Source organism: Carettochelys insculpta, chromosome 18 (genome assembly GCF_033958435.1).
Source record: "Carettochelys insculpta isolate YL-2023 chromosome 18, ASM3395843v1, whole genome shotgun sequence".
Taxonomy (NCBI): domain Eukaryota; kingdom Metazoa; phylum Chordata; order Testudines; family Carettochelyidae; genus Carettochelys; species Carettochelys insculpta.
Window position 1 is genome coordinate 29,592,775 of NC_134154.1, and position 20,934 is coordinate 29,613,708.

The following is a 20,934-nucleotide window of genomic DNA, read 5'->3' on the forward strand; positions in this document are numbered from 1 at the left end:
GAGCCGTTCCCGGCCATGGGTGGGATGCGTGTTGTTCTGCGCACACAGGTGTGCAGATGGGCTCCACCCCAGAAACACTGGCTGCCGGCGCTCCGCTGATCAGCTGGCAGCACCGGACTCTCGCCCGGCTGCCCGCCCCAGCGCTCCGCGACAGGGAAGGCCGCCTTCGGGCCCGTCCCTCACTTCCCAGGGCCCAGCGCCCTCAGCACCCATGCGTTGCAGGCTGGCTCTCCGGCCCCTCCCTGCACTCGGAGAGGCCAGCGGACAGCAGCCTGGCAAGGACTTGGCACCACAGAGGAGCCAAAGAACAAGCCTGGGCGCTGGTTTCCCAAGACACAAATAATTTCGCATTGCGACACACGTGGCCCCTGTCCAGCTCCAGAGGGCCACGGCCAGCAAATCCCGAGTCCTCCCCGACCTTCCGGGAACGACCTAGGAACCCCAGCCCCGGGAGGGAGCTGCCAAGCCAGGGTTCGCGGCTGCGAAAGGTGCTGCAGCTCTAGCTATCGGTGCAGTTGTGTTGGCTCCGGGATATTGGAGAGACCAGGCGGGCGAGGCGTATCCGTGTCGGACCGACCTCCGGGCTGAGAGCTCGCTGGTCCAATACACGACAGCTCCTCCCTGGCCTTGTCTCCCACAGAGATCCCAAGGAGCTCCTACCTGGGGGCTGCAGCCACACAGGTTTTACAGTGCAGCCATCACTGCAGCCCAGGCCCCAAGGGGCCCCAGTCCCTGGGGGGCAGCTCACACCTCACACCGTGGAGGCAGCCAGGTGCTTAGTGCTCCATGTGGTTGCACGTGGCTCAGTTCCTGCGAGAGTTATGGTGGCAGCAGGCTGCCGGGCAGCAAGAGGAGGGGTGACAGCCTAGTCCATGGTGTCCCACCTGCTAGCCACGGGTGGCTGTCTGCCCAGCTGAGTGTGGCTAGTAGGTGTGACTAACGTGTCTAGTTCACTAGAGGACCACGGCGCTTCCCTGGAGCTGGGGGGGTGCAGAAAGCCTGCGGCGCCCTCCTCTGGTCACAGTGGGATTGGCCCCCAACGGGCTCTGGGCAGAGAGATTCAGGCGCTGCCCAGCCAATTAGCAGACAGCCCCCAGCCGGCAGTGGTGCGCCTCTCCCTGGGTGGTGCGCACACATGCCGTGCTGCAAATAAGAAAATTTATTCCACCAGTGGATGTTAAAAATAACTTAGCTAGAACGCCAGCCTTGGGGCGTGGATCTGCCCCAGCAGGCCGAGCTTGCAGGAGAACAGCTGCTTTCAAGCACCTGGGGAGGCGTGGAGAGAGGCCGAGGTGAGGCCGTTCCCTTGCTGAAGGCTGGGGAATACATGCCCCTCTCTGGAGGATACGAGCCTCAGGCCGACGCTGTGGACATAAGCCAGGCCAGTTTGGGCACCTGGGCTGTCTCAGCTAATTACAGCCAAACAAACCGGTTTCCGCTGAGCACCAGCCCTAGCCAGAGAGCAAAGCGCAGCCTGAGCCAGCCAGTCGCCCTCCAACCAGCCCCGTGCAGGACAGGTCTCCTCAAAGGAATGGCTCCTGGCCCCGCCGAGGAGCGACCCGGGACCTCTGGGCACTAGCAGGAGCTTGCCCATGTCAGAACAGCCCTGGGAGTACTGCTGGCACATGCTGGCACAGAGCCCAACACGCAGCCAATCTCACCGTAGCCTGACCCCTGGCTTGGCTGCGTCCTGGCCTCTGAAACCTGAGCCGCAGCCGCGCCAGGAGAGAGGTTTCCTGATGGGGTAGGAGCAAACTGCCCTGCACCCTGGAAGGAGAGTCACCGGAGACATCTGGGAGGAGAAAGTGTGGCAGGATGCCAGGAAACCGCCCTGAGCAGGAGATTCCCGGATCATTGCAATCAATGAAAACGAGCCAGGTGCCTTACAAACACATCCGCCATGCTCCCAGCCCCAGCGAGCTCCCCGCGGGGCCATCCCCCAGGAACAGGGGGTGCACACAGCTAAACCCACACGACTCCTACGGGGTGATTCCTGGGCCGGCACCCAGGGTGCAAAGCTCAGACCCTCTTTGGGGCAGCGCTGGGCACGGCCAGCTGGCAGCGAGCCTGGCTCCGCAGACCCCCTTGGACCTGAGAACATCCGCAAACTGTCGGTCCTGCCCCCATGGACTTCAGTGGCCCGGCTCTGGCTGGGGGAGGCGGGGGGCAGGATAGGCCCCAGCCTGCCCCCTAGACCCCTCCCTGACCACCCGGGCTGGGATTCCCTGGAGCAGAGCCGTGGGGGTGGGCGGCAGCAGCAGGGGGTCCCCTCCCTTGTCCCCCACCCAGAGGGCCAGGAGGGTGCAGCAGAGTAGCACGGAGCAGGCTGCCGCATGCGCCAGGTGTGTGGTGAGTGCGGGGAGGGGCAAGGGGAGGCAACTCTCCTCCTGCCGCTGCAGCCACTGCCCCAGGTAATCCTCCTGCCTCCCGTCCATGGGGTGCCAGTGGGAGGGCCAGCGGGGCCCCCAAATGCCAGACCTCTCCTGCGGACAGGACGGCTCTGCTCAGTGGCCTGGGGCCGCAGCACAAGCCCAGGGGTGACCAGAATGTCTGCGCCCCTGAGCGCTGGTCTCTGCACGGCCCCCAGCCCATGGAAGGGCCGCGAGGCTGGGGAGACCCTCGTGCCCCCCAGGCAGGCGACTGTCACTGGGTCACCCAGGCGCATGCCCCTCCCCCGAAGCCCAGTGCTCCGCCCCACGCAACCACCGCTCTGCACGCCCCGAGCTGCTCTGGGGCTCGGCAGCACCCCCGCCCCCCCACCACACAGGGGAAGGGAGCGACACAGGAGGGAATTCGTTCTCCCCCCCCGGAGGAGCGGTGTTGGTCTGCGTGTGCCGTACAGCGCCGTGCGCAGCAGCCCTCCAGCCACCACCGGCGCCTGCAGCCTTCTCCTCCGCCTCCTCCGCCTGGGCAAGGCCCCCACCTCCCTGGCTGCCGTGGGTCGGGCACGCCCCAAGGGGGGGGCCAGGGGGCTGACTCCTTTTGCCGCAGACAGGCTGGGGGCAGGGAGGCCCGGAGGCGGCCCTGGCAGATCCCACCACCCTGGGGAGCACAGTGGCTGCGGCTCCTGTGGCAGGGTGGGGCCCGGCGGCCCAGGAGCTGCGTCCCGTCTGAGCGAGCCCAGGAGCCTGGGGCGTGGAGCCAGCGTCTCTCTGGCCCGGGCGGGGCTGGGCCAGCTCCAGGCACCCGCACAGACTGGGGCATTGTCCCCAGCTGCCTGCTCTGGCCCAGGCTGGGCCTCCTGCCCCCCCACCCCCCGCCCGGGAGCATTTCCTGGCTGGCCGGGCAGGGAGCGCTCCTGAAAAGCCCATTCATGCCGGAGGGGGCTCAGCCCAGCCTGCCACTCCCAGGCTGCATGAGGCAGAGGTGAGACAGCCCAGCACAGAGCTCTCTTTCAGGGGCACTGGCAGCCGGCAGCCCCTCCCTGGCGCACCGGGGGCAGTGCCCCACACCCTGCTCCCACTGGCCTGTCGTGGGCCCCACTCCCCATCCCTGGTGCCCGGCACTGGGTTCCCTGCCCTGGCTTGCTCCAGCCTGGGGGCGGGTGGTACTTGGCAATCGGGGCACTCCAAGGTTTGGTAAGTGGTTGAGGGCCGTGCCTTTCTGTAGGGGGTGCAGGTGGGCCGGGGGGTGCAGAGGGAGCCTGGGCCAGGAGGGGTGCTGGGTGCAGGAGAGGAGTCTGGCCTGGGGAGGGCTGTGGGAGCAGGTGCAGATGAGGGGGGCAGTTGGGCTGCAGTGCCAGGAGTAGGCTCTGGCCGGGGGGCGCTTATCTAAGCAGCTCCTGGCCAGCAGCGCTCTCAGGCAGGTTCTCCTGCCGGCCAGCAGCCCCAGCCCACTGGCTGCTCCACGTGGCTCCCAGACCTGGTGGGGGCTTTGCATGCTGCCCTGTCTCTGGCCAATAGGAGCTGAGAGATTTTACTGGGGCGTGGGGGGCTCGCCAGACGCTCCCCACCCGGCAGCCATAGGCGTGGGCTCTGGCTTGGAGGGCTGGATTATACCCGGCCCACATGTAGGTGCCGGGGTTCTGCCCCTGAGCCAGGGCTCCCCCGTCCTCACTGCAGGCCAGCTCCGGCGGCTGCAGCACGCCTAAGGCCAGCCCGGAGAGCCAGGCGTGCGGCGCAGGGCAGGGCAGGGCAGGGCCCAGCGTTGTGCATCTCAGTAGCGCCCGGCAGAGGGGCATCCAGGGCATCCCAGCTGCTCCTCCAGCATGGGACGGAGGGCAGGGGACTCCCCCGGCTGCGATCATCCCTTTTTAAAGCAGCGCCAAAATAAAAGAAGCGCAGGGCGCAGCTGGGAAAGGCTCACAGGCGGCGGCCGAGAGCTCTCCTGGACTGTCCCAGAGAGACACTGGGCTGTGAGGCTGGGAAAGGCGAATGCCAGGAGCTAGACCGGGCTGCTGTTCTTCCAAACTCTGATTACGTTTCACGCTTGCAAATTCCAATGTCTCAAAAATAGGTTCTGGGCAAAGTTTGCTCCAGAGCTGCCCCTTCCCAGCCATCCCTAGATCAGGTGAAGTACTAGACACTAAACCTGCGACTCACAGCTCCACCGCCCTTGCCTCCTTCCCCCCGGCCAGCTCTCCCCGGCGCTGGCTGGATGCCCCCCAGATGTCCTGGGCCTGGTGAGGTGGCAGAGTGCTCAGCCATTCGCCACCATGGGACAAGGGCACCGTACTCACTCCAAGATCTTCTTCCGCCGCCGTTTGTTCTCGTTGGGATGCTGGTGGTAAGTGCCGTAGTCGAAGAGCGAATCCATGGGGGCTTTCTTGGGCCCTGGGACGACGGAGGACTCGTAGATGGTGGACTCCAGCAGGTCCATGGGGTTGGGCACCCCCTTTCTGAAGGCCCCATGGAATTTCATGCGCAGATTCGGCTGCTTGCTGTCCCCCGAGCCGGCGGGTAGCCGGGCTGCCTCCGCCGGAGAGGAGCCATCCTCGTTCTCAAACAGGTTGGCCAGAGACGAGAGGGGGAACGCGTCGTTCTGAGAGGAGCCCTCTTCAGCTGGGGCCTCGCCGGCCTCCCCGGCATGGGGCTGGGGGGGGTCGTCGGAGTCCGCCATGCCGCCCACTTCCGCAGGGCACCAGCCGCTCCCCGCGTGCCTGCAAGAGAAGGGGTGTGAGACGACAAGGGGGTGGGGGGATGCACATGCAGACGGATGGGTGGGGCTGTGAAAGAGGGGCCCCTCCCCGCCAGGGACAGTATCAGCCCTGGAGATGCACAGAGATCAGGCCTGGCCTGTTCCCCGGTCCCACCCCGGAGCTCCTCGTCAGGGGGTGTCTCCCGGCTGCACCGACAGTAGATGCGCTGTGCCTGTGCTTAGAGCCAGGGCCCCTGAGACGCAGCATCCGACCAGCAGGCACCAGCTGAGTCCCAGTCCCGGCGGTGGCTGTGCCTGCCAGCTCCCCTCAGCCCGACAGACCTGCGTGGGATACTGGCTGCTGTGGGCGCTGCGCTCCAAAGGGCTGCTGTAATGACAGGGCGAGCCCTCCGCAGGCCCTGCCATTCCCTGATGTGGTTTTGCTGGGCCCTGCCCAGGACAGGCCCCTCTTTCTCCCGCCCTATAAATACAACCAGCCACCAAAATCCCCTCCCGTAAACACCCAGGGCCTGGCTGAAAGCTCGGGAGGCCAGACGCTGCTACCCTGGCCCTGGGCCATTCACAGGCCCCCTCCGAATGAGTTCAGGGGCCGGCGTGAGGGTGAACGCCGAGGTCCGATTCACGTCTCACGCTGGTTTCACGCTCATGCTGTTCCTCCAACTTCCGCGCGCAGGCAAGGGGTGGCCCCAGTTCACAACCTCCTCCTCGTGCGGCCAATTACACCAGGGCTGAGGGACATGAGATGCTGCCCCCCACCCCCCCCAGTGTTTCACATTCGCTCTGCACAGGTGGAAATGGCGACACAGCCGAGGGAATCTGCAGTGGGGTGGGGGCAGTGCATGCAAGCTCCTTGGCAGGGGAGGGCCCTGAGTGTGGCTCTCCCAGCAGCTGGAATTCAAATCTGGGTGCTGGATTTCTTTTGGTGCACAGGAAAATTTGCAAAAGAAATCAGCAGCTCGCAGCAAGCCCCAGGCCCCAGCCGGCTCCGGGAGCCACGGCCCGCGTGGCTGCGCTGCTGCTGACAGGCCCTGCAGCTCCAACAGGACAGAAAAAGCAGCCTGGGAACATGTCATTTTCAACTCGGTTGCCGGTTTGTAGAACCAGCCCTAATGTGGGGCTTTGCTCTCCCGGCCCCGGCCCGGAGTGCCTGCTTCTAATTAGGGAGCATGTCATTACTGGAGAGACAGCAGGTTTCAGCAGCACAGCAAGCCTGCTGCCATGTCATCAGAAAGTCAGCAGCTGCCTGGCCCTGGGCGATGGAGGCAGCCCTGCTCCCACGCGGCCTGGGGAGGTGGTGCCGGGACGGGGAGGGGAAAGCAGCGAGACAGCCCGGAGAACAGAGCTAGAGAGGCACCGGCGTGGAGCAACGCGTGTCCGGCCGCACACAGCTCACCCCAGCAGACAGAGCCTCCGCCTCCCTTCGACAGCCCTGCCCAGCTCTGCACCCACCCCAGGCCCTCCTGCTCCTCCGTTCCCTCCAGTGTCTCCCAGACACCCCTCCTAGCTCCACCCCGCCCGCTCAGCTCCCTCTCGAGGGCACCGCTGGCTCCAGGGGGACCCAGGCCCTGCCCGCACCCGCAGGCAGATGGGACTCGTGTCCGGCTGGGAGAACAGGAGGTGACAGGGACGCAGCGTAGAACAGACTGGCCAGCACAGGGACCAGCAGCCGCCAGCGCCATCCATCCTGGGGAGAGGGGGTCAGGGGGTCCCCAAGCCGGGCCTTCGTCTCCTTCCTCCCCCTCCTGCCAGCCCAGACTGCCCCACCCCACTGCCCAGTTCCCGTTCCAACCAGCCCAGCCCCTCCTCCCGCCTCTGTCCCCTCTCCTGGGGAAGAAAGGGGTCACCTGGCGCCTGGGTTACAAACAGCCGGGAGGGCCGTTGCCTACGTGTGACGCCCTCACACCGGAACTCCCCTCCCCACTGTGCACTGGTGCTGTGCCTAGGGAAACTGAGGCACCCCCCTCGGGTTGCTACAGGACTGCAGGAAACACCTGCAGCCCAGCCAGGGGATTAACACACACACACACACACCCCCGCATCACACCCAGTCTCAGCATTTGCCTTTGTGAGGCTCCTCTGTGCTGTGCAGTGTCCTCTCCACGGGGCTGGTGTGCCCTGGCTGGGCTCCTGGGCACTGCAGCCGGCCAGGCATGAAGTCCTGTGCCGGCCGTATGGAGCTGGGGGGCCTGGCTTGCAGAGAGGGGCTTTTCGCCCCAAGGCAGCGTGTTGCAGAGGGGACAGTGTCATTGTTCCTTTATACCGACGGGAATCTGAGGCCCAGGGAGGGGACGTGCCCAGTCCAAGCTCACTCAGGGAGCCTGTGACAGAGCCCAGACTAGAGCCCAGCTCTCCTGGCTCCCAGCCCCGTGTCTAGTCCGTACCCTGCATCCCACTCGCTCAGCCAGAGACACAAGACGGGCAGAACCCCTCTGGATTCCCAAAGCAGGGCACAGACGCCGCATCCGCAGCACATTTGCTATCCCCCTTCCCCTCCCTGGGCTGTGCTGGAAGGGCCGCCAGGGGCCCGCTGAACCCCATGAGAAGTCCACCACCCAGCCCAGCCTCACGGGGTCTCCGGCACCTCAGCAGAACTCAGCACTTGGTCGAGCCGGTCCCAGGCAGCCACAAGGCGCCGGGGGGCCTCTCAGCACCAGTGGAGTCACAGAAGTGGTCGGTGTGCTGCACACTCCAGTGAATGATACGTTTTCAGACAGTAGTGCCCTGGGGCCTGCTCACAACCGCTCCCATGGGGAGCCAACGCCCAGGGTCAGCCCAGGTGGGGAGCACAAGTCAGAGCGCCCTGGCCTGGCCTGGGGATGACTCTCCCCACCCCTTGCGTCCCTCCCCACTCGCCCGCACAGAGAGCTCTTTGTCCCAGCCTCAGATCTGCTTTTTCTCCCCAGTGTTTCCCCTGGTTTATTCCAAGGGTGACTCAGCCCGCAGCCATGGCGCCAGGACCTTCACACCAGGTTCTCCTCCGAGGAGCAATGATGCTAGCCTCTCGCAGGTGGTGCCACGCCGGCGCAGCTCCAGCAGCCGCGGCACCACCAACAAGGAGGAGGCCAGCGCAGCCAGGGTACAGGCGGTCAGCGCTGACTCAGCCTGCAAGTCAAACATTACAGGGTGTCCGCCCCAGTGTGACAGCGGCAGAGCCTATTCAGGCACTGGCTAGGACAGATCTCCAGCGTCCCTTGGAGAAGGATAACACGTTGCTCGTATCTAGTGCGTTTCATCCACAGATCTCAAGGGCTGAAGGGGAAAATGAGGCACGGGGCAGGGCAGTGACTTTCACTAGAACCTGGTTCTCCCAACAATGCCGGGAAAGGCAGCAGCCAGCACAGACTCTGCAAAGCCCCAGGAGATGAAGCGTAAAATTAGCTTCTGCCATCAGGCTCTGGGCTCCCTGGTTTCCCCTTAGGTGCAGCAGGCGCCACTCAAACTTCCTGCCTGACAAATTCCACAGGCGACTGCTAACTTAGCTCAGACCCTGCACTAACCCTTTGGTGCCCAGGGCCCTCTGTGGACTACCCATATTCAGGGGCAGATTTTCAAAGGGATGGCTGGGTGGTCGGCCCCCAGCTCCCACTGCCTTTCACTGGCAATGCCTAATTTCCCTAGGGTCCTCTGCAAATCCATGCTGTCACACCAAAACACAGCAGAGAACAAAACCCCAACAGACAGAGCCCAAACACGCGGCAGCCCCCATCTGTCAGCCAGCTTTCGAGCCCAGGGCAGAGCCAGAGCAGAACCCACGGCCCTCCCAGCCACCAAGCAGAGACTCCTTCTCCAGCACAGCCACAACCAGGGGGTAAGAGAGGCAGGAAAGCAGCCCCAGGCAGCCCTCAAGGGCTCTAGGCAAAGCTGCTGCAGGACAGAGTCCTCCTGCTGAGAGCTGCCCCACCTGGCCACACTACAGGCCAGGCAGAGACAGAGGGCAGAAAGCAACAGCTTGAGGTCTCAGGGTCTAGGTGGTGTCTGGCTTCCAACAGCAACACCTACAGCCATGGGCTGCACCTGCCAGCACAACCAGGGTTAATTTAAACACACAGTAAAATTCCAAGGCAGATTTTAGGGCTGTGTGTTCCAGGCAGCTAATCTCCTGACATCTCTGGGGGGCCGGAGGCAGGCGGAGGGATGGGGCAGACAGAGGATTCCAGTCCCCAAGGCTGCCAAGCCAGCGCCTGCCCCTCTCAGTGGGTCCTGGAGAAAAGGAAAACGACCTGCCCTAGTTTTTAAGGAGAGAATCTCAGCCCCGCAAGTGGTGTCAGTAGCCCCCAGGGGAGCCCAGGGGCCCTAGCCAGCAAGAGAGTCCTGTCCTTGTTCTCACCGTCTGTCACCCCACCGAGCTGTTTAAACTGCTGAGAACTGCGGCACAGGGATCCGGAGACGGTCCTCTGGCCCTGCTCCCTGCACCCGGCCAGCCCACCGGGCAGCTGATGGAGGTGCCGCACTCCCCCGGATGTGATGGGTGCTGCCAGCTCCCACAGGCCCCTCTCCAGGGGCAGGAATCTCTGGCCCTGTCCAGGGGAACCCCTTCTTGGGTTGGCTGCTTCCTTCACCTCTTGAGGAAGAGCAGCCAATCAGGGCTGCCTGCACCAGGCAGGCCAGAGCCCGCCCCCACCAGCCCTTGGCTGGGGGATGGAGCAGAGAGACCGTGCTGGCTGCAGGGAGAAGCTGGTGCTCTGTGCACCCCGGCCTGGCACTCGGTTGTGCATGGGTGGCTCACTATACACACTGATCCCGGGGGTTTGGGTTGGGTTCACACTGGGGGCCTCTGCAGTGCTGTGCTGGGCTGTGCTGGACTGTGCTGGGCTGTGCAGTGCGGTGCTGGACTGTGCTGGGCTGTGCAGTGCGGTGCTGGGCTGGGCTGGGCTGTGCAGTGCAGGGCTGGGCTGGGCTGGGCTGGACAGTGCGGTGTTGTGCTGGGTGGTGCGGTGCTGCACTGTGCAGTGCTGGGCTGGGCAGGGCTGGGCTGTGCAGTACAGTGCTGCGCTGGGCTGGGCTGGGCTGGGCTGGGCTGTGCAGTGTGGTGCTGGGCTGGGCTGGGCTGTGCAGTGCGGTGCTGTGCTGTGCGGTGTGGTGCTGGGCTGTGCAGTGTGGTGCTGGGCTGGGCTGTGCAGTACAGTGCTGTGCTGGGCTGGGCTGGGCTGTGCAGTGTGGTGCTGGGCTGGGCTGTGCAGTGCGCTGCTGGGCTGGGCTGGGCTGGGCTGTGCGGTGCGGTGCTGGGCTGGGCTGTGCAGTGCGGTGCTGGGCTGGGCTGGGCTGGGCTGTGCAGTGTGGTGCTGAGCTGGGCTGGGCTGTGCAGTGTGGTGCTGTGCTGTGCTGGGCAGTGCAGTGCAGTGTGGTGCTGGGCTGGGCTGTGCGGTGCTGGGCTGGGCTGTGCAGTACAGAGGGGGCAGGGCGCGTTGCTCCCGGTCTCTAAGTGCACCATGGCAGCAGAAATTCCCACTCCCCTCCAGGGAGGAGAGGAGGCGCATGCAGCGGGAAGCAGACTGAGCCTAGCAGCGCCCGCAGGACAGCACCTGCCTCCCGGCCACAGGGTGACTGGGCCTGGCGCGGGAGAAGGCTGGGCTGGGCTGGGCTGGGCTTGGGGGAAGCAGCGGGGCCTGCCAAGCCCCACGGCTGGATCGTTTGCATCTCAAAGGGCGGCCAAGGAGAACAGGTCCTGCCAGCTGGCTACGTAAGAGCCGGTGCCCTGCACCTGGAGGTGGCTCGTTCTGCACGCTACAAAGGCAGCTCCGCTGAGGCCAGGCAGCCAGGCCACCGCAGGGTCCCGTCCGAGCCCACCGCAGTGACAAAGAGGCACTAAACCCACCCGAAATCCCCTGGGAGAAGAGTCCTTCCGGGAGGCCGGCGACTCCCAGGGAAGTCGATGGCAGGTCCCCTGGGGTGCTGGGAGGGGTCCCTGCAGGCTGCCACATGTCGCCCAGGTGCCCAGCACCCTCCCGGTGCGCTCGCCCCTTCCCGGACGCCTGGCAGAGACACCCATTGCCGGTCCAAGCACTCGGTGCCAGCAGTGCCCTGATGGCTGCATGTTAGCTCAGCCCAGAGCCGGCCCGTCCATAGGCTTTGGGGGCCCCACAACGGCCGCCCCCGCCATCCAATGGACGGGAGGGAGGAACCCCTGGGGCAGGTGGTAGCAGCAGCTCCAGGTGGTCATCTCCCTCCCCTGCCCCACTCACCGTGTGGCACAAGTTGCAGCCTGCTCTGCTCCGCTGCAGCCTCCCAACCCGGCCCGCTGAGCCCCACTTCTCCGGGGGCAGCTGGGGGACTCCACGCCTGGCCCCTCGCAGAGCGCCAGGTGGTGAGTGTGAGGGAGAGGGAGGCTGGGGAAGGAGGGGCCCCCCTGCAGCACCTGCCCTCTGCCCCAGGTAGTCCCTGTGGGTGGCGGGGAGCAGGGAAGGGCTGGGGCCTGTGGCACAGGGGAGTCGCCCAGAACCCCATGTCTGGGGCAATGGGGGGTTGCCCAAGGCCCTGCCTCCTCCTCAGACAGCCATGGCTAGGACCGAGCTCCCCCGTCACCGCCCCCCACTGCCCCAGGCCAGGACGGGAACGAGGAAATCTCTATTTCCTTTTACTCCTGTGCTCCTTGTCAGCTCCTCACAGCCTGGCCTGGTGGGAAGAGGACAGGCCAGAGGGTGGCAGGTCCTGGACCCAGAGACCCAGCAATGACCTGGCTCTACTGAACCGGGGTGCTGGATGTTCGCGAGCCAGGGGCTCTCCACTCTAGCTGAACCAGGCAGAAGCCTGGCCTGCTGCCACGCATGGCTGCTTACCCCCTGCCCAGTCCTCTGGGTGCCAGATGCATGCAGACCGGGGGATGCCACTCAACCCCTCCTCCCCAGGATCTTCCCAGGGTGACTGTCAGGCTGACCCCAGACTCCCCAGCCCTTGTCAGTGGGAGCCCAGTCACTAAGGGACCCTTTGCATCCCAACACCCAGGCAGGTAAGCCACAAGTGGCCTGTTCTGCCTCTCCTGTGGTTCTCTGCAGCACATGAGCTTCAAATACTTAATTATCAATCACCCAAAGCTATCAACCAATCCAGAGGCTTTTAAAAATTAACCGATTACATTATTCACTTATTTGCTGCCAAAATGGCCCCTCTGCAGGCTCCCCCCCGCCCCAGCTGCCCTGCACGCGTTGAAATACGAAGCCACGGCACCAGAGCAAACAGAACGACGAATCCCCAGAAGCCGGCTCCTTCGGATGACACTGCTCACGCCTCAGCCTGCAATGTGAGCCCGCCGGCGCCCCGGCCTGCGTGGCCCCTTCGCCGTGGTGTCTCAGCCCTGGGTCCAGGCAGGCGTTTGTGAGCTGCGTGCCAGGGCGGGAGGCCGCAGTGCTCACAGCTCAGTGTGAGGTTTAACAAGCTCTCTCCGGCTGCGCTGGCCCCACGTTGCCCTTCTCCGGTTCCTCTTTCCTCTCACACGCACTGGGAGGAGGGGCAGGGGTGTTATCAAGGCACCCTGCTGGTACCCGCCCCACCCCAGCTGGGGACCAGACAGCCCATCAGCTCAGTGGGGCATCGGAGCTGCACCCACCCCCCAGGAGAACAGATCCTGGGGGGACAGACACCCCTGTCACGTACCTCAGGCCTCTTCTCCAGCACTGATGGGGTGGCCGGTCGCTGGGACGCCAGCCAGGGCCAGTGACTCGCCCAGAAGCAGCAAAGCAGAGGCAGACGTGAGACTGGAGATTCCTCTGTGGCTGGGACAGCCTGGACGGAGCCACCCTGGAGTTCAGGGTGGGGCCGTTCCAAACAGGCCAGCCACATCTGGCACCTCAGCTCCCTGCACCAGCGTGGTCCCCTCACCCGTCAGCAAGGCGCAGTGCCAGGCACTCTGCTGGGAGATGCACAGGGCGGCCCCTGCCACAGCTGCTCAGAAGCACTTGGAGGGCCTGGTTCTCACTGTGGGAAAAAAGCCCAAGGGCACGGCTGGGCTGACAGGAGCTGGGCTCCAGGCCCAGGACCACACAGAGGGCCCGGTTGTGTTTGGTCGGGAGCAACGTTCCCTCAGATCTTTTCCATCCGTATGTGGAATACATTTTTACGTGCACGGAGGCATGTATGGATGTGCACTGCCAGTAGAACCACACGCTGCCGGCTGCGGGCACTTTGCTAACCACTGGGCAGCACTGGAATCTCTCCAGGGCGGCCGCCGGAGCGCTCAGCTTACAGGGGACAGGGCTCAGGAGTGCTGGTGTCCAAGAAAGAGCTGCTGGCTTTGGGGTGAGCACAGGCGTACTGGGGCAACTGCTCCAGCAGGGAGCTGAGACCCATCGCTACAAGCTGCAGACCCTGTGCATGATGGGAACCATGTCACGCCGGGGGCTTGGCAGCACTGGGTGAAATGTAGAAGCCTTGTGAGTGCGGGGATGGCTCTGACAGTTGAAAGGTTGGGAGAAGGAAGGGGGATGAGGATCACAGAAGGAGAAAGGAGCCCGGCTGGGGTGGGTGACTCAAGCAGAAGCTGCCATCCTGGTAAAAGGGCAAGAGTTCATTACAATCAGCTCCCAGTTGCGAAGGCTGTCCAGAGTCCCGACTAGAGCTGGGTTAAAGTCACATCAAGGGCCCACACCCTCACTGACCCAGCCAGCGACAACGCCACGCTGCCAAAGACAGAGCAGAGCCTGGCGGCCAAACCTCTGCCAGGAAGGCTCAGACGAAGACCCAGCTCCCTGCCCACGACCCAGCAGGTCATGAGATGTCGATTCCATGCAGTCAAATGCCCTGGGTGCCCTGAGCCAGGCTGCTCAACCCCCTCCGAGAGGGCAGAAAGTTCTTGGCAGTTTGGCTTGGCCTGGCCTGGCCTGGCCAGAGCACCTAACCCCAGGAGCTGCTCGAGCTGAGACTGGGCAGCACTGCTGTTCAGCACGTGGCCGAGAAAGCTTTCAGGATGTATTACAGTGCATTAAGCCCAGAAAGCCTTGGGCAGGAGGCCTCTTACGAATATTGATCGCTGTGACGAGCGCTTTCTCTCTCTTCTAAACATGAACCTCCTGACTGGGGAGGAACCGATCCCCCAGAGCTAGGGAGCGAACTTTGCCCCTGCGGCATCCCAGCCTGGAAGGAGTCGAGGCGGGCCAGAAACAGAGCCAGTTTGCCCCTCTGCGAGCCTGGGGCATGGAGGGAGCACAGGGCAGAGTTGGCGGCGGCTGACGTGGTCCCAGGTTGCCGTAACTGTGCTGCTCGTCCCATCCCGGCTGATGACAGAGCAGCAGGAGGACGGAAGTGAGAGAGGACAACAGGAAGCTCCAGCTGAGTCGCTGTTTCCTGGCTTCCTCCCGTAGTAGCCTGGGGAGGAGATTCAGCATGTGAAGGGGCTGGGTGGATCTGCAGGTTGGGATGACATTTTCCTTGGTCATTCACAGCCCCCTTGCCAGAGCAATACAGGAACAGCTCTCTCAGCTGTCCCCTCTCCCACTGACTCCGGCCTGGTCCCCGGGACTTGACGTTCTGAGTGCTAAAAGGAGAGGCTCCCAACCAGAGCCAAGACCAGAGACCTTGGAACTGCAGCTGCGTGGCTTGTGCTGGCAGGGCTGCAACTGTGGTAGGGATGACAAGCTCCCTGGCCCATTCGGCATCACTTAACCTCCTACGAGCCCACGGACTTGGGCTGGCCACCAGAAATCACAGCGACCAGGATGCAGTGATTGGCCCACAGTGACCTGCACCCATTGCCAAGAGGAGAAAGAGGCCAGCGTGCTGAAATGCCAGGCTGTTGCTTTAACCTTCAGACTGGGCTTCCCCTTGCTGTCCTTACTTTGGAGATCAGCCGCGGTGCTCCAGAGGTCATGCAGACTCAGTTGCCACAGTGCCCTCCGTGATCCCCAGCGGTGACCAAATCCCAGCTGGGACCCACTCCACCAGCTGAAACCCTGCTGACCCACCTATTTGCACTGAGGATTCCCTGGAGGAGCTCAGCTCTCCACATACCTCGAACAGCACTAGGAATGTGGGCATTGAAACACCCCCGCCCCCATGGGCTGGGGGACAATCTTTCACTCACACTAACCTGAGCCACACAAGGAGGAGAACAACCAGGTAGGAACTTGGCTTTCCCCTTCCAAGCTCTTGGCTGGTTCTGTGCTCTCTGCTCACAGCCTGGAGCAGTCGGCTCAGGGGAGGGTGGGAATCCAGACTGACTCGCTGTGCGGGGCCAACGAACTCAGCTGCGTTCAGGCTTTGCACCCTCACTCGGGCTCAGGAGGTCACAGACGGGCAGGGCAAGCCCACAGCTCCAGAAGGGGGTGTTTAAAAATGTCCCGCCAGCCCTAATCTCAGGGCAACCGTTTCATGAAAGGCTGGCCTTGAGTTCAGTATGGCCCCAGGTTTGCGCTGGAATTCCCTCCTGTCCCCAGGCTCTGCAACCCATCTCCAGGCTGCTGTGAGTTGCGTTCAGCAGGGAGAACAGGAGGTTTTACATGGCGACAGGGACGCAGCGTAGAACAGGCTGGTCAGCACAAGAACCAGAAGCCGTCGGTACCATCCGTCCTGGGGAGAGGGGCCCAGAGGGGTCCCTGAGCCGGGCCCTGGCCTCCTTCCTCCCTCTCCAGCCAGCCTAGACTGCCCCACTCCACTGCCCAGTTCCCGCCTCTGTCCTGTTTCCTAGGGAAGAAAGGGGTCACCTGGTTACCTAGGTTACAAAGGACAAAGAAGGCCATTGTGTATGTCAGAAATCATCACCATGCAAGCCCCCCCTGCTGTGCACTGGTGCTGTGCCTAGGGAAACTGAGGCCCCACCTCAGGTTGCTACAAGACAGTAGGAAACACCTGCCACCCTCACACACCCTCCTTTGTCACATATCGCCGCCCCGCCCCAGGATTTACACCCAGGAAGCTGGGGCTGGGGTGGAAGAAGGCAGCGCCGGCAGGACTGTTTCCAGGGCTGGAGCGGAGCAGCGTGCAGAAGGTGACTCACCGGCAGGCGAGATGGAAAAGGCGGGCAGGTTGGTGAGCTCCGGTGACAGCATCAGGGACACCACGCCCGGAGGAGTTTGCTTTGGAAGCGGCAGGGCTGTGAGTGGAAGCAGTGAGCGAAGAAGCCCCGGCCGAGGTGGCTGGCTGCCCGGGGAGGTGACGGCCAGCGGAGGAACTGGATTTCACTGAGCTTTTGGTTTGTTTGTCTTTTTTCCAGATTTCCCCACCATGCAGGTCATCCTGTTTTCGTAACCAAGCCCTGGTTTGCTCAGCTTTGTCAGCCACCAGGGTCCAGCCTGGGCGCAGGGTAAGCGACAGCCTGTGCTCTCTCGGCTGAATGGACGCTTGCCAGGACACCGCACAGAGACGCGCTGTGCTCCTTGGCCCCCTGACACCCAGGGAGACAGCACATAGACCATCCTGTTGCCACACCCTTTCCAGCCGTTCTGCTCCCCACCCATAACGGCTTCTCAGCAGACCACCTCTCCCAGCTATTTCATCAGCGCTCACAGCAGAAATGGCTCCCTTCCCACTGCCTTCAGCCAGGAGAGGGCAACCACTCCATTGGACGGGGCCCGTCACATCTCTGCCCTGCAGCCTGCTCTGAATGCCCACCTGGGCTCTGGTGCCCAGCGGCAGGGATGGGGTGAGCTCTGTATCTGGGATGGTGGACTCCCGTGAAGTCAGGGCAGCTGGGAGTCAGAAGGATGGGCTCTGGAGACGCCTGCTATCAGATAGGGGGTCTCAGCTCTGCAGCTCAGTCCCCAGAGCTTGCTGACCTGTTGCTGCTGCCTGTCGATTTGCCCAGGTTTTTGACAGCAGGGTTACCGGGTGGGCTCAGTGGGTCTGTCTCTCTTGGCGCCTGGGGGGAGCTGACAGCCTGTGGGGCTGCAATTTGCATGGAGCCAACTGCAAACATGGTTCCCCGCTAGGCTTTAACTCTCCAAGAGAGGGAGGGAGCCACGCTGTCTCCCAGGCCAAAGAGGCCAGCGGATCCCCAGCCCTCTCCACTCGCCTGCAGGCTTGTCCTGGAGGTGGGGCCTGAAAGGTGGCAAGTGACAGGCCATAGTGTTCTGGATTCCCAGTTGCAAAAACCTGCGTTTGTGGTTGACGGCTGGCCCGCTGCGTGAAGAGCCCCGACGCAGCAGGAAGGGAGGGCCCTTCAGGCTAATCACCTCCTTTCCCTAGGCAGACACAGATTCCCAGGGGCCCAAGGTTTCTTTGGGAGGAAAAACAGAACTCTGCAGCCTGCCTTGTGAATTAGCGGCGCCCGTCCCTGGCATTCACACCACAGTCGCACTGATGAGCCACAGACCTGGTTCCGCTTCAGGGGCCACTTGTCACAAAAGATTTCACCTTCAGTGGGTCCAAGCCAGGGAAGCAGGGACACTCCCAGAAGAGCGCCCATGCCGGGGAGTGCCACTGACCATTATGGACAGCAATCACACTTGGGCTCTGGGGCTGACCATTGCGACCCGGCAGCTGCCACGTTGCTGGGGTCTGCACAGCTCTGGATGCACTCTCAGCTCTTAGGTAAGGCTGATGTATAATGGCCTTGGGCAGGGCAGCTGGGCATGCAATGGCTGCAGGCTTTCCTTTGCGCACCGGATGACTGCTTCGCATAGTGATAGCTCAGAGCCAGCAACCTGCAAACCAGCTTGCCTGGGAAAGAACTATAAAGGCGCCCAACTGGCTCAGGGCCTTGGGGCACCTCGAGAACACCAGTGTGGATTTGACTTCAGTAGAGCCCAATGTTCCCCCTAATCTTTTCCATCCATGTGTGGAATAAATTTTATGTGCACCACCAGTGGAAACAAAGGCTCAGCTGCGGGCACTCTGCTAATCCACTGGGCAGTGTTTGAATCTCTCCTGAGCAGCCTTCCCCCTCACATAACCTGCCCTCCCACTGGACGCTCACACCCGCAGCCTCAGCAGACAGGCCAGGGAGTAGGTATCAGGCTCTGCTCTCGTCAGGGCATTGCTACATGAGTGTTTTGTTCAGGGACTGGGGGGAGCCACAGCCTATGCCGCACCAGTCCCCTCGGGCTGCAACGCCCTCAGCCTGCAGAGCCACTGGTCCGGAGGAGAGAAACCCTGCCAATAAGCGAGTGCGGCTGGCCACTGCAGCAGCCTGGGACTGGGCAGGTCTCCGCTACGGCCAAGGCTGAAGAAGCGAGTGGGACACCCTCATGCCGAAGGGCCTCAGCCGCGAACACCAACAACTGGTGCCACGCTGGATCCCAGCAGCGAGGTGACACGGCAAGCGAGCGGTTCCCGGCTACGCACGCTCCCTTCTCAGCCCCACAGAGCGACAGGGAGGCTGGACACCAGCCCAGCTCACGCTCTGCCCGTGGAGACAGGCCAGGGAAGCTGGCTGTAAAGTGAACAGCGGGGTGGGCGGCTGGCTGGCGTTAGAGAGATCCGGGCAGGGGTCACAGGCATGGGACGTAGCGATGTGGAGGGTGCTGCTGCCACATCCAGCTTTCCCCCTGCTCCCAATCCGTCGCTGGCCCTGACACTCCCAGGCTCCTCCAGGGTCCTGCCAGCCCTGCAGCCTACCATCCTCCATGGCCCAGGCCACCAGCTCTGGGGGCTCTGCTGCCACTTGGGCCCACTGCCAGCCCAGGGCTCTGCTCCTGGCCTCAGCCCCAGCTCTGCAGCTGCCTCCAGCCGTGGCCAGGTCGCCATCTCCCCCAGGCTGGAGATACTACGCACCATTTCCAGCAACAGCATCTGGTCCAGGAGAGTTGGCAACAGTGGAGCTGCAGCAGAAGCCACAGAAGCACGGAGGCCAGGGTGATGGGCACATCAGAAGCACCCAGCCAAGCTGGCGAGAGGGATGAGCTGTCTTTCCTCTTGGTTTGCAATCAGGCCTCGGCGCCCGCGTGCTGGAAACGCCCAGCTCCAGTCCGGATCCCCGGCCGCACAGAGAGGGGAGGCCACAGCGGGACGAGGGGAGCCGGGTGAACAGAGGTGTTCCCCGCCATCGCTGGTCGGAGAGCCACAGAGTTCACCTGCCGAGACTGTGTGTTCCGGCAGCCGTCCCTCCCAGCCCAAATCCCGTCACAACATGCCTGGCTGCACCCGAATGCCATTCCCCTTGCTAATCCACCTTCTGGCCCAGCGGCAGTGCCTCCACCCCAGAGCCACTCCCTCGGCCTCCTGCCCCCACTCTGCCACCGGAAAACCAGCTTGTCCGACGCGCCCCCCGCCGAACCTCCGACCCAGAGGAGCACCCCAGGGCGGTTCTGCAGCCCCAGGGACCCGACTGCAGTAACTCATGGCCCGAAGCTACAGGATTTCACCCACAAACCACAGCAGAGATTTTGGCCAGGCGGAGCCTGGGGAGCAGCTCACCACTGCTTCCTGCCCCAGGTGACGTGAAAGGCGTCTCCCCGGCCCTGCCACTGGCATGGGACCTCCTTGTGGCAGCTAGAGCCTTCCAGCAGGGCTTGCCAGGACTGACGGCTGCTCTACTGCTCTCTGGGCCTAGGCCTGGGCCTATGCGCTTGGAGGGCGGGGGCGTAGGAGCATCTGAGCTTGTGCGGGAGGTGCACTAAGGGAGGTGGGAGGGGTACTGGCTGGCTCCTGGGGCAGAGCAGGCTGGCAGGGGAGTGGTGACCGGTGGAATACACCCAGCACACCTTGCTCCTGAGGCAGAGAGGGGGGAGAGGGCTGGGCACAGAAATGCCCTGGAAGGAGAAGGCAGGGGGCTATGTAAGCAAGTTCCAGTCACACAGGTGGACCAAGCCTGCTCCCGAGGCTCACTGCACCCCCCAGCTGTCCCCCACTCACCCCGGCTCCTGCCCTCTGCCCAGTGTGCCATAGAGAGGAGAAATGGGGAGCAATGCAGTGGGAGCCCCCCAGAAAGGGCACACTGGGACATCCCAGGAGCCGACCCGGGGGGGGACCAGGTGCACCCCAGGGAGCAGAGCCCAGGGGCGCCCGAGGGAGCTGAGCCTGAGGGGAGGGGCCAGGTGCACCCTTGGGAGCCAGGCCCGGGGAGGGGCCCCAGGAGCGCCCGAGGGAGGTGAGTTCCAGAGTGCGGCATGTGCACCAGAGGGAGCCCAGCCCCACTGGGGGGCCCACGTGCACCCTATGGAGCCGAGCCCACTGGGGGGGGCCCACGTGCGCCCTATGGAGCCGAGCCCACTGGGGGGGGCCCACGTGCGCCCTATGGAGCCGAGCCCACTGGGGGGGCCCACGTGCACCCTATGGAGCCGAGCCCACTGGGGGGGGCCCACGTGCGCCCTATGGAGCCGAGCCCAGGAGCTCGGGGCGGCCGCCGGGGGCGCTGGGAGCTGGGAGCGCCCGCAGGGAGCCTGTCTCCGCGGCCATCCCCCCCGCCCGCCTCCCCCGGAGCGGGACCCCGGTACCTTCAGTCCGCTGCCCGGCGGAGGCTCGGCTGGAGCCCGGCGCAGCGCTGGGAGCGGAGTTCCGCGGCCTGGAGGGAGGGAGCCCGGGCCGCCCCCCGCCCAGCGCCAGCCCCGCCGGCGTCCCCGGCCCGAGCGCTCCGGGTCCCTCCCAGCGCCCGCCTCCTGCCCGGCCCTGCCCTGCCCTGCGCCGGGGGACCCGCTCCTGCGCCGCGCAGCGCAGCTCAGCTCAGCTCAGCGCCCCGCCCGGCACCGGGGCACCGCTCCCCGCGCCCCCAGCTGCTCCTCGGCCCCGATCCTGCCCGGCACAGGCACCGCTCTCTGCACCTGCACCTGCACCTGCACCTGCCCCCGCCCCCGCAGACCTGTTCCCTGTGCGCCGACCCCGCTGCCCCTGGAGATGGGGGCGGGGTACCTGCCTCCTGGGGAGCGCTCGGTGACCCACCCGCCCCTGCCCTGGGGCGGGGGCGTTGAGAGCCATGAAACCAAACGGTGAGCCCTGGATGTAATGGAAACCACTGGCAGCCGGGGGTGCTGCACC

General features: G+C 64.2%; 1 protein-coding gene across 1 annotated transcript in view; it reads right to left on the reverse strand.

Annotated features, from left to right (window-relative positions):
* Nucleotides 1-20,729, reverse strand: part of TRPV4 (transient receptor potential cation channel subfamily V member 4) — a 39,233-nt gene extending 18,504 nt beyond the window's left edge. Inside the window, exons 1-2 of the mRNA XM_075012525.1 lie at nucleotides 20,397-20,729; nucleotides 4,679-5,098 (exon numbers count right to left, since the gene is read on the reverse strand). Coding sequence (XP_074868626.1) covers nucleotides 4,679-5,058 — 380 coding nt within the window. The 5' untranslated portion in view covers nucleotides 5,059-5,098; nucleotides 20,397-20,729. The remainder of the gene's footprint in view (nucleotides 1-4,678; nucleotides 5,099-20,396) is intronic.
* Between the last annotated feature and the right edge of the window lie 205 nt (nucleotides 20,730-20,934).